Here is a 16820-nt window from a genome sequence, read left to right as displayed (position 1 = left end):
TTCTTTAGTGATTGGTCAGGCACATCAGCCCACGGGACTGTGGCATCTGCTGGTGTGTCGATACTTCTGAAAAACTGTTAAGTACCTTGAGGGCCACATGCCTTTAAGAGCAGCGGAGGGAAAGAGAAGAGGGCTATGTCTGGGTCTCCCAGCAGTTGCCATTCCTGGTGGCTCTCCGGCACTACCAGCTTGCCCAAATGGTAACATTAGTGGGCTGCCAGAAGCAGCAAAAAGGAAGAGTCAGCGTCCAACTCACAGCCTGCAAAAGTGCAGTGCATACATTGGCTCACCATACTTGGAAACTATTAACCACTAGAAGTTAGCTGATGTGCCACAGGATGTAGCTGGGAGGATTCTGGCCACAAAACGTATTTCCCGGTAGTGCCACCCCCTTTATTTTTTCTTATGGGGATGTTTCATGCTTTGGCACAGCCCTGGGAAAGTGGATGTATTCCGCTCTCCCCCTCTGAAGTCACTAGCATAGTTACCCCATAGGGGTCTTGCAACAGTATGGAATAACATGAGAAAGGAAAAGTAGATGTGGAGGCAGAGGGCAGGAGTGTCTTTTGGGTGCTCAGCACTCTTGAGGAATGGTATGACAACCCTGACGCCTTCTCTGAGCATAGTCAACACACAACTCCCAAGGCAGAGTTGCGATGCTGGCATTGTTCCTGGAAACTCACCCAGTGCTTGGAATCTAGACACTGAACAAATTGTAAGCAGTTGGCCCGGCCTCTGCCATCTTTAATAGCCATTTAATATGGCTACCTGTGATATAAAATCACAAGGCCCCTGGATTTAAAATGGCAGTTTGGATTGCATCCAGGGAAATTCTAGTGAACAGTTGCTGAGTCCCGCCCGGGAGATCAAGGCATGAATCGAATGCCACATGTAAATGCAGAGAGATTTGCGGTGATTAGTTTTGCAGTCTCCCAGCCCCTAAGGAATCCAGCGCAACAAAGGTCTCGTAGAGTCATCCCACTTTACACATGCCTTTCCCTCCTTCCGTGATGAGATCTCCTGTCCATGATTGAGGAGAAAATCAACTAGCATTCATAAACATTTATAATTCACTCCTGGGAAAGTACATTCCTCAACTAAATTCATCAACTTAGCTCCAGTGTACTTCATTAACTAACTGCCCTTTTGTGCAGAGCCAGGACAAGATTTGCATTTTCTTTCACGTGCCCCAGCAGCTACTAATCAAGGTCATAAAACCATTTGTTACTCCCAGAAACTGACCGTTGGAGTCTTTGTTCCAACTGCTAGGTGGGCTCCCCCACCTCAGAGCTCGTTTTACCCGATAAAAGTAGTGCCTTGGCCCCATTCAAATTGTGCACACTTATTGGATCTGAAGTGCTGCTCCCTGAGGTTGCTCTAAGCCTCTTGCTCTCTTGGCCGAGGATGCTGGACGTTTGAAGCTACTCTCTTCCTCCATGAACTGGACTACTCTTCAGGACAGGTAGATACACTTTGCCCTCCCTCACTCTATACCAACTTCTGCCTAGCTTCCTAGGAGTCTGTGTGTGTGTAACCATTTTTGCTATTTACTCTGTGTGTGTGTGCGTGCATTTTCCTCTTTCAATAAAACATTGCTCTTTAAAATTTAAACACCAGCCTCACTTGCTATTTTGGGAAAGGACTCTGTAAAAATTGGTGGAAAAGATCCCATAGTTACCGCCTCTCACATAGCCGTCTTCCTTGCTGCTAATTCCCCCCACTATTCTCTTACTTGCAAGGAGACCAATTCAGGTAACAATATTCATGTGTTCCCCCAAAAACCTCAGGTTCCCCCCAGCATCAGCAGTGGGGCAGAAAGTCCTTTTCTGTTGACTAGGGACAGAGGCCAACCCAAAAGCCCAGTACTAGCCCTGGACAGGTGACAGGGGTGTACGCAAAGCCCCAGATTCACCATACCGTAGGCAGACCTGATGTGCTCAGAGGGGGAGCAACAATGAGTTTCCAGCCCTCCCACCTCTGTGCAATCACATGTGGACATGAAGCGCCTAGGCAAGTGACGTCCACTCTTGTGCTAGTGAATGGTGATTTCTGAACATCCCCAGTTATGGAGATGCACCCTGCATATGTAAAGCTTATAAACTAAATCTCTGAACGCACTCAGGAAGGATCGAGGGTGGTGCACTCTCTTGCAAGCAGGACAAGGGCTAGCACATTCTCCCCCCGCCCCTCAAGACACTGGCTTTGTCCTCATATATGAACCCAGATCAACTGCCTGCCAGTCATAAAGACTGTGGCTGGGCTGTAGACTCCTATTTCCCATATAAGCACAAAGAGCTTCCAAAAATACAAGACAACTCCCCATCTGAGGTCACGTGAGTCACAGTTTTGGCTCCACAACTACCTTTCGAAGCCTCCCAAAGACAGCCCTGTTACTCAAATGCCCCAAGCACAGTACCATATGCTTGCGGCTGTTCAGAAGCAAGGAGAATCTATTTTTTATAAGAAAAAAAGCTCAGTTTCCAAGAAACACCCTGATTTCTCTGATCTGCAACACACAATTTTTTAAAAAATTGTGCATGTAAACTTTTTTTAAATGGACGATGAGAAAAAAACCCAGATGCACTTACTAATCCACAGATGGATGTGGTAGAGGAAAAACCGTCCCAAGACTTGGTCCAGCGCTCTGTTCATTTTCAAACCAGCTGGCACGCCCATCAGCCACTGCAAGAGGTCTTGAAGCTGCTGGGCTACGTGCTGCCGCCCAGGAGGAGAGAAAACAGCCCCGGTAAGCAGAAAGCAGCTCCTCCGCCCGTGTGAACATGCCAAGCTGCTTTCTGCTGGGTCAAATTATCGATCGACACATCCCAGTATGATCTGCTCTGGACAGGCAGCGGCTCTTCCACAGAGGTCTTTGGCAGCACCTACTACTGGAGATCTGTTTACTGTAAATGCTGGGGCTTGAATCTCGTTCCTGCTCTCTGCAAAGCACATGCTCCACCACTAAGCTAAGGATGCTCTACAACAATGTATGTCTGAACACATCAACCTGCCTTGTATTATCTCGAACTGTTGAGCTACCCAGCCCAGTGTGCCCACTCTGACCGGAAGTGGTTTTCCAGGGTCTCACGTCAAAACCTTTCACATCCCCTACTGCCTCATCCTTTTAAACAGAGATGCTAGGGATTGAACCAGGGACCCTCTGCATGCATAACAGATGCTCCCCAAAAGTAAATTCTATGTTATGTGTACATTTTAATCCCTCCCATTTTCTAAGGAGCTCAGAGGAATAGATATGGCTCCCCCTCCCCTGCTTTATCCCCACAACTCCTCTTTGAAGAGCAGACTGAGAGAGAGTGACTGGCCCAAGGTCACCTCATGAGCTTTGTGGCCAAGTGGGATTTGAACTCAGGGTCTTCAAAGTTCTGTTCCGATACACTAAATCCTACACTACACAGGCTCTGAGGGCACAGCTGAGTTCATCCAAAGTCTTAACAGTTCTCCTGTGAAATGGAAGAATAGTTTCATGTTTTCACTGCAAAGGGTAAAGGTATTTGGCTTATGCAACAATCTTCATCAACAGGATGAGATTATTATTTTGTCACAGAAGGTAAAATTACACTTGATAATGTCAAAACACCAGGGAACAGAGATACGTGGCAATGGTTTGTAAAATTATACACAACCCGGAAAAGTTATTCCACTACTGCCACTTAAAGCCAAGAAGAAGAAGAAACAGGCTCCTTTGGTCTAGCATGGGGGCAGAAGACGCTAAGCTGCAGCACAACGTGAACTGCACTGCAGGGAAATCTGTGACTCCGGATTACAGCACATGACATTGAATGCAGAAGGGTCACTTCCAGGCCATCCATATTAAAGGATCTCAGCTTAGCAGGACTGGGAAAGGTTGCCTGAGATCTTGAGAAGCCACTGCCACGACAGGTGCAGAAAGTCCCAGGATCAATGCTTGGCAACACCCCCCTCCCCGAAAGAACGGTGGGAAAGGTATATTTTTGCCTGGGACTTTGGAAAACTGCTGCAAATCCGAATTGTTAATACGGAGATTGCTGGGCCAAGGATCTGTCTTGATAGGAGGCAGCTTCATATGTTCACGCAACACCTCAGACTGGCTCTTGCTCCTGCACTAGCCTGATTTCCCAGGGGTCTAGAGCACACGTGCCCTGCAAAGAGTGAGCCAAGATGAGCTGTGGAGGACAGCAAGAGCTCTCAGAGCTTCCTTCAGTGCTCAGCACCGGTTACAGAAGCAGCAGTGTCAGGGACAACCAATGCCAGGAAAAGCACAGCTTGGCTCTCTCTCTCTTTTTTTATAGATGCCAAGTTGAACTGCAGAGCTGGCAGTGGAGCGAAGCAGACAAACTGTGAGAAGTGACCTTGCATTGGTCTTCTTTATCTCTGGGGATAGCTCTATTGGAAAAGGAGGGAGAGAGCCATCGGGGAGTCCATCTGTAATCAGAAGGTGCAAGGCTGCAAGGAAGAGAGGGAGGCAGGCATCTGAACGGAGACCTCGGGAGCAAGGAAGGCAGAACAGCTTTTTGTGAACCCAAGAAGAGAAAATACGGAAAAGTGTGTCTTGCACAGCAAAGATCAACATAAAGCTGGTTCTGCAATGGGATGGGGACAGCTATTCAGCTCATATTTTGCTCTTCCTCCAGAGAGCGCAATGTAACGTGGGATTCCCTATCCAGCCCAAAGAGGCAGACCTGTCCTGTAAGATGCTTACTAATGACCACTCAGGTGAGAGTTGAACTTGGATCTCTGCAACCCGATGGCCCACTCCATCTGCTCTTTTTTGGCCCACTTCAGATGAGCTGAAGCAAGAAATGGTGGCTGTACAGCTCAGATGAGCAACACACGTGTCAGAAAGGAGACATCTTTGGAGCACAGCCACCCATCGGCAAAAGAACTTGTGAGTAACGTCTACAAGCTAGGCAAGTCACAGCCATCTTGTGAGAGCTCCAGTTCTGGAACAAGATGCATAATTCAGCAGCTGGGCCTGGCAGTGCAGAAAAGTCCATCTGGTTGGAAAGCAAACCATCACCAACCTCTCCATATGCAATGGTCAGACCATAATCTCTGGTTTTCATTTGGAACCCAAGTTAAATCATGTCCAGGGAAGTTCAGGGTCAAATTTTTACTGACTGCAGAGAGGTGCCTGCAGAGAAACCCACATAACCCAACTCTGGCTTGGAGCACCCTCTTATTCTCTCTCCACCCCCATCCTCATCCCCAGCCCCAGCTCCCTGGTCCTGCCCCTGGGGCATGTGCCATCATTAGGGACAGGGGCTGGAGGAGGCCCAGCCTACCCCCTGGTTCCACCTTTGCAGGCCCTCTCCTGGGCTGCTGAACCCCAGAGACTGGGCAGCTTCCCTCTCAGGGCTCCTTCTTGGGCTCCTCCCTTCCTGCAGCATCTCTGGCTGCCACTTGTCCCATCCTGCCCCACCCTGCCGGCTTGCACCCCACTGCAGAGGTGGTGGAGCTGTGCTTTCGTTCAGGCCTTGGTGCTGGGCCCGCTGCTGTGTGGCCGTCCTCCCTGTATGCCTCCAGCATTGCTGCTGAGTGGGGGGGGGCCCACCCCTCAATGCTGTTGCCCACCTCTCTGCTGGAGTTGGTGCTTGCACTGGGTGCCTTGCACCGGCCAGGTGAGTTCTCCATCCCAAAGGCATCCCAGAGATGAGGGGGCCCTTCCCAGGGGACCAGGGGAAGCTGGGGCAGTGACTGCACCACCGCTGTCTCTGGGGACATTGTCTTGAATCTGGATTGATCCCTGGAAACCTGCATAGTCCACAACGTTCATGTCTGAAGAAAGGAGCTCTGACTCTTGAAAGTTCTGACTCCTGATAACTTACAGTCTGAAAATCTTGTTGGTTTCTAAGGTGCCACCAGACACAAATCCTACTGTTCTACTGCAGACCAACATGGCTACCCACCTTACACTGTTATAGTGCACCCATCTCTCAAGGCTCCGTATTGTGTACTCTGAATGGCAGAAGCTCTCAGAGGTGCTGAGGACTGAACCTGGGACCTTCTGCATGCAAAGCAGATGCTCTACCGCTCAGACACACAGCCCTTCTGCATGATGTTGTCTTCTGGTGGGTCAGACCTTTGGCCTGTCAAGGTCAGACTTGTCCACTCTGACCAGCAGCAGCTCTCACAAGTCTCAGGCAGAGATCTTTCACATCACCTATGACCTGATCTTTTTAACTGGTGGAGCTGGGGATCGAACCTGGGACTCCTTGCATGTAAAGCAAATGCTCTGCCACTGAGCTACGGTCCCTATCCTCCATGGAGGCCACATTGGTTAATGTTTAGAGCTACAACCTCAAGCTCAATCAAACTTACATCAGCCATCGGGATGAGAGCGTTGGCAAGATGACCGATCCGATTCTTCCGGTACAGCCAGGACATTAGCAGGATTCCCAAGGTCACATCAAGGAGGATGGAGACAAATATGTTGGCTTTTCTGAAACCAAAGCAGAAAGAGTTAAATTTAGTTGAATTTTTTTTAAAAAAATGATAAAAACTCAGGACAGGAACGCCATCTTCTAAAGGATGCTGACAGCAAATTAAAAATGGTTCAAACCACCAGAAGTCATCATGGCATAAGTTACTGTGACAACGCAATGGACGAGAAAGCCTGAGATGGCCTCTCTTTTGAGACACGCCCGTTTCTATCTGTGCAAGCAGCTATGAGTGCCATAAGGTAAAAAAGCGGCTAATAAATGTTTAAAATAAATAAACATCACCTTCACCACATTTGCTCAATTCAAACATTGCTACAAACTGTTGTTGGTAAGGTTGCCAACTCCAGGTTGGGGCATTCCTAAAGATTTGGGGGGCAGTCCCCAGAGATAGCAAATTTTGGAGAGGGGCAGGAGCTCAGGGGGGATGCGATGCCAGAAACGACCCTCCAAAGCTGACATTTACTTCCAGGGAACTAATCTCAATAGTCTGAAAATCAGTTTCGTGATTCCAGGAGAACTCCAGCCCCCACCTGGAGGCTGGTGGTAACTTCAGTTTTTGGTGTTAGTCATAGTGTATAATTCCAACCATGGCTTGAATTTCCAGACCATGCTTTAGAGCCACTTTTCTGCTGTCCTTCCCTGCCTGCTTAGTGCTTCCAGTCTCAAAGATGTAGAGGAAGAGCAACAATTAACAGTTTGTGAAATAGAAAATCCTGCCAAACCAGAGGGTTGGCCCAAACTGGGGCTTTGCAAAAACCACTTCAATTTTCTGAAGCCAATTTGTTGCCTGACTACGAAAGCCACGATTGTTCAATTCCGAAGACAACCATAAACTTGAGAGCCAGTTTGGTGTAGTGGTTAAAAGCGCGGGACTCTAATCTGGAAAGCCGGGTTTGATTCCCCACTCCTCCACTTGAAGCCAGCTGGGTGACCTTGGGCCAGTCACAGCTTCTAGGAGCTCTCTCAGCCCCACCCACCTCACAGGGTGTTTTGTTGTGGGGATAATAATGGCATACTTTGTAAACCGCTCTGAGTGGGCATTAAGTTGTCCTGAAGGGCGGTATATAAATCAAATGTTGTTGTTGTTGTTGTTGTTGTTATTAACCGCAGGGCTTGATGAGACATTTGGATCAAGCCATTACCACAGCGCCCTCTACAATTATACAAGAAATGAAATCCATGAATTTAAATATGTAGTTAGTGTGTCCCCTCCGATCTTCATCTGTTTCACCTCTTCCCCTCTTTTTGGAGGATAGAGTTGTCACTGGGTCTATTAAGGATAACTGGCTCTTCTACAAAAAAGAATCTCAGCCCAATCTGAGGGGCCACAGAACAGTAATAGCTTCATGTGCTACCCAACTAATATGGCTTATCTCAGGTAAGTAAAGTACAATGTACTGCCCTTGCAATGAGATTTGCCCATCCAGGTTTCATTTTCAATCACAAGCCAGTCTCCAAGGCCATGGCGGTTTCAACAGACCAATTGTCACTTGGCTGCGCCAAGATGGGCTGAAGACTGATTTTGGTCCAACTGTCAGTGTGTCAGTCCTAATAATTGTGTGAGGCCAGGAGGTGCGGTACACATTCAACAGAGTGGTCTGAAGGATTCCACTGACTCATTTGATGCCAGTCAAATAATAAAACTCCTCTGGAGCAGGCAATCGAATCTAAAGTTTTGAAACACTGACTTGGGAAACAAAATTGATTCCAGGGGAGTTAGCCGTGTTAGCCTGTAGTGGCAAAATAGTAAACAGTTTAAGACTAACCAACTTTATTGTAGCATAAGCTTTCAAGAGCCACAGTTCTCTTCATCAGATGCGTCGTCGGACTCTTTACAAAACTGATTCCGACTCAAAAGGAAAAATTCCTACAAAAATAAGGGCTGCAAATGAGGAAAGCGAGGATGTTGTCAAGAGACGAAGGGGCATCTGAGGCAACGGCAGTGAGGGGCAGAGAGTGAGGCAGGTGCAGAACCGCGATCCCCAACAGCTGTGCCAGTTCATGCCAGGCTTGTTTCCTGGCAACCCTCTCTTCCTCGAGACAGAAATGGAAGCGATGTGGGTGGCAACGTGGGGGGCCCAAACAAAAGATCTGCTCTGGCTCAAGAAACAGCCGCGTGGAACATAAACACCAGGGAACAGAAGCCGACTATGTTGATAGGGGGGGGGAGGGAACTTTCTACCTTGCCCATAAAGAAAAAAAACAGCAGCCCTCCAAAGGTCAAGCCCACCACATTGCTTGTCATCAGCATAGGCTGGTAGTTTTCACTCTCCCGTTTCAGGGCAGCTGACCCAGAGTGAAGCCTCCTGAGTCAGAAGGGAGGAAATGGGCTTGGGTTTGGAGATCTGCCCATAAGAGGCAGGGGGACGAATGTGACACCAAGAAGGATGGATCTTCTTGGCTGCTCTAGACTAGGGACAAGAAGGGGAAGGAACATGGGTATTTCTCACCCTCCGGCTTGTCTTCTGAAGTCTGGGGTGGGCGGGAAGGAAGGACCTATCAGGGACGGGGGAAGAAACCGTGGCTGAATGGTGGGGCACATGGTTTGGATGCAGGTTGGATCTCTGGCGTTTCCCATTGACAGATCTCAGGGCCTGGGAAAGTTCTTACTCTGCTTTTGATCCTACCTGTCAGAAAAGTCAAACCGATGGCCTGATTTGTTCCAGGGCAGCTTCTCAGATGTGGGTATGTATGGAAATTGCGCAGATGCCCCCCCCTCAAAAGAAACCCACCCTTTTCCTCTTGCTTGGGAAGTTTTTGAACGATCCTGTCTTGCTGGACCCAGGCCTCAGGATTGAAACTTCCTTTGGGGTTTCAACAGGGGAAATTTGGTCTGTGTTTTGTGATTGTATTGTTGCCTTGTGGGGGTTAGTAAATTAGAGGCATAAATGTGTAAAGTACGTCTCAGCTATGGAAAAGCACTTTCAAAGGCCACTGATTCCGGTGGAAGAAAGCCAAAAGTGCACTCAGCCCTCCCACTGGAATCAATAACGGATCTTCGCTTTAGATGGTGACAGTATTGAATGAAGACTGGGATCCAAAAGAACCGCACTGCAACATCCGTATGCCTCTGGGAAGTTTAGATGTGCTCTTATCAAATAGTGCCCCCTTCCCCCCCGCCCCCAGCTATACAGCAAATGTCTTTGGAAATGGGCCAGGGAATGGTTTATCAAAAGTAGTTAGCAGTATGGTAGGGACACAAGAGTCGGTGTTCAAAGACAGTGAAAAATCCCAGCGGCCTTTGCGCCCAGCCTTTGAGTGCTTCAAAAGTAGCTCTTTTTATTGCAGCCTGGACTAAAGAGGAGGAATGGGCTAGGGGGAAAAAACAGCCCTGGAAAAGAGCCCTGCCCCAGCTCCCCCTGCCCCTTCCCCCTGCTTACTTCGGACCTGCCTCCCAAAGGAGGGAGAATGAGCTGGGCTGGTTTCTCACCATATGCCAAGCAAGGCCGGTCTGGTCCCTTGTTCCACTGCAAGACGGGTCTGTTTGCTTGCTATGCCGTACTTGCAAGCAAGGCTGGGTCGAGCAAGGCTGACGCAGACCTTCACGGTGCCATGCATGACTGGAAGGCTGAGCTGAGCCAGCCCTTCATCCCCCAGGCAAATGAGGCCGGGACCATCACTCGCTGTGTGAGTGAGGCAGGGCCAGGCACCCCCTTCCCCAGGCATTGTGGGGCAAGAGGCACCCGCTGACAGTGGGTTGCACTTGTCCCTTGTTTGGGGCCAGGGCAGCCTGGGCAGCCCACCAGGACAGGGCAGCCCACCCATTAGCCTTAATGGCCAATCCACTTCTGCTGATAATAAATATTGTGGATGTGTGTGTGAATGTGATAACGTGAAGGAGACAGGCTAGCCTGGACAAAGAACTAACTACACACAGCATGGGCTCCCCACCGGCACGCTCAGAACTCACCTCATCAGCTGGGACTGATCTGGGGCCTTCTTGGGGCTGCTAATGACTTGGAGGTGCTGCAGCCGGTGCCTCAACTGCTGGCAAGTTGAAAGTTTGCTCCAGATGAAGGACAAAGGCCAAAACGTCAGCGCTCTAGATAAAGGAAAAGAACAACAATTTTTAAAAAATCAAGTCTATCTGCAATCCTAGCATCAAACACCACTGAGCAGCTGTAAAACAAGAATTGCCCCCATTTCAATGAATGTGCACAAAGCCACTGTTATGGTTCCCCCACTTTAAAACTCACCAACACCTCTCCTGCAAGAGCAGGGAAAGACCCTCTCCGTCCACCTTGGACATGGGCCCACGCCATCCTATGCAATCCTTGTGTCCTTCAGTCTAGCCCATTCACCTCTTTGCCTCCTTTCCAGTGAACTGGTAGGGGCCAGGGGAAGCACATTCTGTTAAAGTATTATCATGCCCACCAGGACACATACATATGGCCTTTAAAAGAAAAAGAATGAACCTGGGTGCACCAAAGAACTTCATTTTCCTCTCCAGGGGTCATTTCGTAGAAAAAGAGCTGGAGGAACTCATTAGCATAACTCATCAGCATATGCCACACCTCTTGCCATCAACGGAAGTGGTTCATTAGCATAACTGATTTGCATGTGCCACACCCCCTGACATCACCTATCCTGGCTGTTTTGGACCCAATCCCAGCCATTCAGGGCTGAAATTGGGCCCAAAATGTCAAAAGGGGGCTGAAAATGGCCGAAAAGGAGCCCAAAATGGTCAGGATCAGGCCACTGCTGAGTGGGAGGGTGAGCCACCACCCGTCAGACGCCCGATTTGGGCACTTTCGGCCCCAATCCAGTCTGAAACGAGCCCAAAATGGCTGAGAGTCAGGTGGGCGGGGCCACCTGACATGTGACCTCTTTGGGGAACTGCCGGAACTGTGTTCCGGCGCGTTCCCCCTCGAAATGAGCCCTGTTCCTCTCTCATTTTACAGGAACTGAGCCAGGAGCACCCAATGATGAAATGTAGTAGATTCAGGATGGAGAAAAGGAAGTACTTCTTTACCCAACCCATTGTAATCTTGTGGAATTCAAGAGCCTCCCTGTTCAGAGGCATGTCTGTGAACAGCAGTTGTGGAAGGGGGCAAACACAGGGGAGGCTTTGGCCTCCGTGCCCTACTTTCAGGCCACCATGTGAAAAGGGACTAGGTGGGCCATCTGTCTGCGCTGTTAAATATTCTACGGGCGGAAAGGGAGGAGATGCCTGCTTCCCCTGCCGGAATCACAGTTACCATCGTTAGCCACATGATGGTGCCAAAGAGCTGCCAACACTTCAAACAGGCACAGGAGGACTCTACAGCCACGAGAAACTCCCCCCACCCCAACCCCACCTTACTAGGGGCAGCTTATACTGTTGCTGTGTAGAAGCAAAGGAAAAAAGCCTGTGACGTTCATTCACTTTGATTCACTGTAAACTGACATCCATTTGAAATACGGCACCCATCCAATATGATGGGGAAAATGTGAAATATTTTAATGAAATACTGGTAACAGTTACGGCTCCTCTGTCACTCTCAGATACCCATCTAGAAAACGATGTTGTCATGAAAGCCAAGCATTCCTCTTTTAGAGTGCCGCTACTACATCAGATGGACCTGTGGGGAATTAGCAAGTGTTTACGTTCAGTCACGAAAGAGTTAAACTGTTGTTTGTGTTAGTTAGAAAACTTAATTGCATGTAACCACTTAGCTGTTAAGGTTGAGGTTTCCCGCCATAGGAATGGGTGCCTCTATGCTTAATGAAGTAAGATTAGGATTCTCTATTGGGCAACCAGTTTATTGGGGGGGGGGAGTAATGAACTAGAAAGATATACTGAAGTTTATTGGTCTTTATTCAGTCTAGTTCCAGTCTCTGCTTAGTTTACAAGCTAGCAAAATGTAGCCAGTTAGCCATTTCTTGTTTTATTCCAGTGTATCCTTTTAAAAATTCTTTAATGTAGTAAACCGTTTTTATAGAGCTAAACATTGGGAGTATGTTCTCATTATGTCCAATGCACAATTCTGCTACTCTGCTACAAATTGAATATGTCCTAAAAGGACCATCCAGTCCTGTTTCACAGTGGCCAGTCAGATGCCACACCAGGTCTTTTTATTGCAGCCTGTACTAAAGAGGAGGAATGGGCTAGGAGAAAAACCAAAGCAGCCAATGCAGAGTGAGGAGCCAATGCAGAGTGAAGCTTAGTGTGTCTGACTATGATCTGAGAGACCCAGGTTTGAATCCCCAGTCCACCAGGGAAGCTTGCTGGGTGACCTTTCTTTTGGCCTTACCTACCTCGCAGGGTTGTAGTGAGGATAAAAGAGAGCAGGGGGAAATGATGATGATAACAACAACATTTGATTTATATACCGCCCTTCAGGATAACTTAACATTCACTCAGAGCGGTCTACAAAGTACGTCATTATTATCCCCACAACAAAACACCCTGTGAGGTGGGTGAGGCTGAGAGAGCTCTGGAAGAGCTGTGACTGACCCAAGGTCACCCAGAGGGCTTCAAGTGGAGGAGTGAGGAATCAAACCCAGTTCTCCAGATTAGAGTCCCGCGCTCTTAACCACTACACCAAACTGGCCATTTTGGACCCTCAATTAGAAGAAATGGGGGGGGGGGGCGCTTAAATATTTAAATAAATATATCAAGGCATGGACACTGCAGTGGACCACCCACATAACTAGCTGGGACATTCCCCCGTGGGCCATTGCCCTGGAGGTCAGCTGTCAGTCAGGAGCAAAGAGCCAGGAGTGCAGTGTCAGTTCAGCAGTGCCACCTTCAGCGTCACCAACGATTGGAGGGAGGGAATAAATGCCCCTCATAGGAGTCCCCGGCCTGGGTCTCAGCTGAGTAGCTTTTGCAGGGCTGGGTCAGAGTAGGAGGACAGCTGCTCCACTTGGCTTGCTCCAAGGCTGTTTTCACTTCCTATGTTACTCCTGAAAATCAGTTATAACCCAGCTGAGGCATAACTGATGCCACAAACTACTTTCTTACATAAGCAGAGTAGTTATAATAATACTAGCGAAGCTCCTGCTGCTAACAGTGTAGTGCAGGAAGAAAACAGATGCTCCCCGTAGCCCCAGTAAGGGGGCCGCTCCAGATCTGGGAAGGAGGGAGCCTAATTGCTACCAACACCTTCTCACCAGTGGGAATCTGGTAACTCCACATCCGTCATTTTATACATAACCATTTTTGACAGGAGTGAGAATACCTGTGGCGTACCACCCGCCTTGTTAACTCCTGCTGGGTGGGCATACCTGATTAAGCATCAAAGGCATTGTTAGGAATAGTTGTAATTGCTGTAATACACAAGAAGGTCTGGGCAGCAAGGGAACAAACCCACAAATAAAAACAAATGTAAAAGTTTATCACATTGCCATGTCACTGCAGTTAATATCCTCTCCAAAAGTTCTCTGTTCTTTCTTCATTTATTTTTATGATCATCTTGTTTTGCAGATTTTAGTTTTCATCATGGGCCAACAGAGGCAGGCTATCCTACCCATCACTTCACTAACCAATGTTTGAAGCCTTCCTCCAACATAAAGAGCCTTCCTCCAACTTCACAGCCAAAACAGACGTGACGAGATACCTAGGTTCAACTCGTGTTCTCTTACCTTAAGTTTTGTCGGGAAGTGTAGGCGTCCTTGCAGCTTAAAGTTTAGCATTTACAGAGCAGCAGGGAGGGAAGTGCAGGCGTGGGGCACCTTTCCTTCCTCTCTCGAGGTGCATCGCGGCATCTTACCTTTCCCGCTTACACGGAGTATCACTTCATCTCCCCCCCTCACCCGGCCTGGCCCCTGCAGAGTGACACCTGGCTGCACTGGGAGATCTGGGAGGAAAGGCACCCAGAGCATCTCCCCCCCTTGCTCGCCTGGCCCCTGCCCAAAGCCACATGGCCCAGAGCTGCATAGTCTGGAGTGCTCTGCCTTTACCCCGATCGCACGAACCGTCACTCCACCCACCACTTGCCCAGCCCCTGCAGAGCGACGGTGAACTATGCAGCTCCGAGCCAAGCAGCTTCAAGTGGGGGCCAGGTGAGCGGGGTGGGGGGAGATACAGCAATGCTCTGGGCACCTTTCCTCCTGCTCTCCCCGTGCAGCCTGGCATCGCTCTGCAGGGGCTGGGCGAGGGCATCGCTGCATCTTCCCCCTCGCTCGCCTGGCCCCCACCTGAAGCCGCGCAGCTCGGAGCTGCATAGCTTGCCGTCGCCTGCACTTCCCTCCCTGCTGCTCTGTAAATGCTAAACTTTAAGCTGCAAGGACGCCTACACTTCCCGACAAACCTTGAGGTAAGAGAACACGAGTTGAACCTAGGTTTCTCATCACATCTGTTTCGGCTCTCAGAGAAAGAGCCACTGAAATTAAAGGAAGGCTCCTTGGAGGATGGTGGAATCCACCTTGTTTTTTAAAATAAATAACCATTTGAGCTATATTATTGCTTGGGAGTCAGCAGAAGTCATTTTGTTCTATGAAGGACAATCACTAAATCTAATACTCAACTGGCCCACTTGAGCATGGAATGTTGGCTGGAGCCGAGAATCAGTTAAAGGTTGAGGAGGAGAAAGCAGTTGCTCAAGCCTCCCCAAGAGTTCACACGATTCCGAAAAAGAGAAGCTTTCCAAATTTTAAATAGAATTCTTGACGCTCTCACAGGAGATACTTAGCCCTCTTGCACAGAGCTACATTTACCAAAGTCCCCTAACAAGAGGGCGAGACTAGAAAAACTGGTTTGAGTTTACAGCGTAGAAATGTTGTGGGGGTTTGCAGGGAGGCCTTTATTAAGCATCTTGGCTGTGTCCAAAGGCATATGCTCCACAACTGGGATGCTCTTACTGCTGGGCAATGCTGATTTTATTACAAAGCCTGATTTTCTGTGAAGAGGTTGGCTTATGCAGCAAAATACACTTCTGGCTCTAGAAGCACAACCCAAAGAACGGAAAAGCCAATGCAAATACAGAAATCCTTGTTCTAACACGTGTTTTAAGAAGTCCAAGAGGTACCAAGAGACCCAGCTCGTTGACCCAGTTATCATCTAACAACCCCATTAACCTACGAGGAATTGGTTATACAATATGCCTAGCAGGTCTAGTTAACTTATATTAAGACACAACAATGCCTTATACTTAGTCAGACCATTGCTACATCACAGTCAATTCATCCATTCTGACCGGCAGCTGCTCTTCAGGGTCTCATCTAGAGGTCTTTTAATCACCTTGGAATTGGAGATACCAGGGGTTGAACCGAATTCCTTCAGCATGCCAAGAAAATGCTCGATCACAGAGCCATACGGCCACATACATCAGCAGTGATTAAGCAATATCCAAACCAATGGTGCAATCCTAAGAACACGATTCTGAGCATAACCCTCACCAGGGCTTTTTTTCTGGGAAAAGAGGTGGTGGAACTCAGTGGGTTGCCCTTGGCAAAAATGGTCACATGGCCGGTGGCCCCGCCCCCTGATCTCCAGACAGAGGGGAGTTTAGATTGCCCTCCACGCTGCTCAGCGGCGCAGAGGGCAATCTAAACTCCCCTCTGTCTGGAGATAAGGGGGCGGGGCCACCGGCCATGTGAACATTCTCAAGAGGTTCTGGAACTCCGTTCCCACGCGTTCCCCCTGAAAAAAAACCCTGACCCTCACAGAGAAGCCCTAAGTAGGATTTTGACTAGACCCCACTTTAGATTGCCTCTTCAGCCACCACTGTCACAAAGTGTGACAAAAACACATGCTCAAAACAGAGAGTCCCAGAAATTAAAGCAACGCTGAGTGAGTGAAAAATCGGGCTGCAATTTTTCACGGCAGTCTGGTTCTTCTGGAAACTTGCTGAAGGATTTCATTCCCCATACCCTGAGGCTACGTTTTGCTGAGGTTTGCTCACAAACCTTTACTGTCTAAATGGAACAAATCAAACTGCCCGCTGCCAGCTTGACATCAAAACTTCAATCCTTCCCCCACCCCAGCCCTTTTTTTGGCAGCACGATATGATCTACCACGACGGCTGCCCAGTGACGATGCAGAGGTTTACAGGCACGAGCTTTTCAACTTCACATCCGCTCAGAATTACAAATGAGAACCAGCCCTTTGCAATTCTGCCAGGGTAGTCCCTCGAAAGAAGTTTCACCCATGTTAGATGCTGAGCCAGCGGGTCTAGACCAGGACAGGGGAGACACAGGTGCAGAGCCGCGTGAAGCCTGCTCACTGGTTTGGGGCCAGCTGCGCTCTCTCAGCCTAACCTATCTCACAGAAATTTTGTGGGGATAAATAGGGAGGGGCAACCACATAAGCTGCTCCGGAGCTCCTTGGAAGAAGAAAAGGTTAAAATGTAAGAGAAAGATCAGTCATTGACTCTGGGCTACTGGGCTTCTTGAAGCGGTGCAACAATTTATATGAGAACCACGTTGGGTGTGGAAAGAAGGGTAACCTGTGATAGG

The 16820-nt window shown here is 48.8% G+C and overlaps 1 protein-coding gene across 5 annotated transcripts in view; it reads right to left on the bottom strand.

Annotated features, from left to right (window-relative positions):
- The window catches only part of PIGQ (phosphatidylinositol glycan anchor biosynthesis class Q), a 42194-nt gene that overhangs the window by 12578 nt on the left and 12796 nt on the right, over positions 1-16820 (bottom strand). For all 5 annotated transcript variants that reach the window (XM_054993347.1, XM_054993349.1, XM_054993351.1 and 2 more), the window contains 3 exons: positions 10351-10482; positions 6319-6439; positions 2589-2715 (listed from right to left, as the gene is read on the bottom strand). In XM_054993347.1, the coding sequence (XP_054849322.1) occupies positions 2589-2715; positions 6319-6439; positions 10351-10482 (380 nt within the window). The remainder of the gene's footprint in view (positions 1-2588; positions 2716-6318; positions 6440-10350; positions 10483-16820) is intronic.

Source organism: Eublepharis macularius, chromosome 12, assembly GCF_028583425.1.
Source record: "Eublepharis macularius isolate TG4126 chromosome 12, MPM_Emac_v1.0, whole genome shotgun sequence".
Lineage (NCBI taxonomy): Eukaryota > Metazoa > Chordata > Lepidosauria > Squamata > Eublepharidae > Eublepharis > Eublepharis macularius.
The sequence above is the reverse complement of the archived record's forward strand: the minus strand, read 5'-3'. Positions and strand labels throughout refer to the sequence as shown.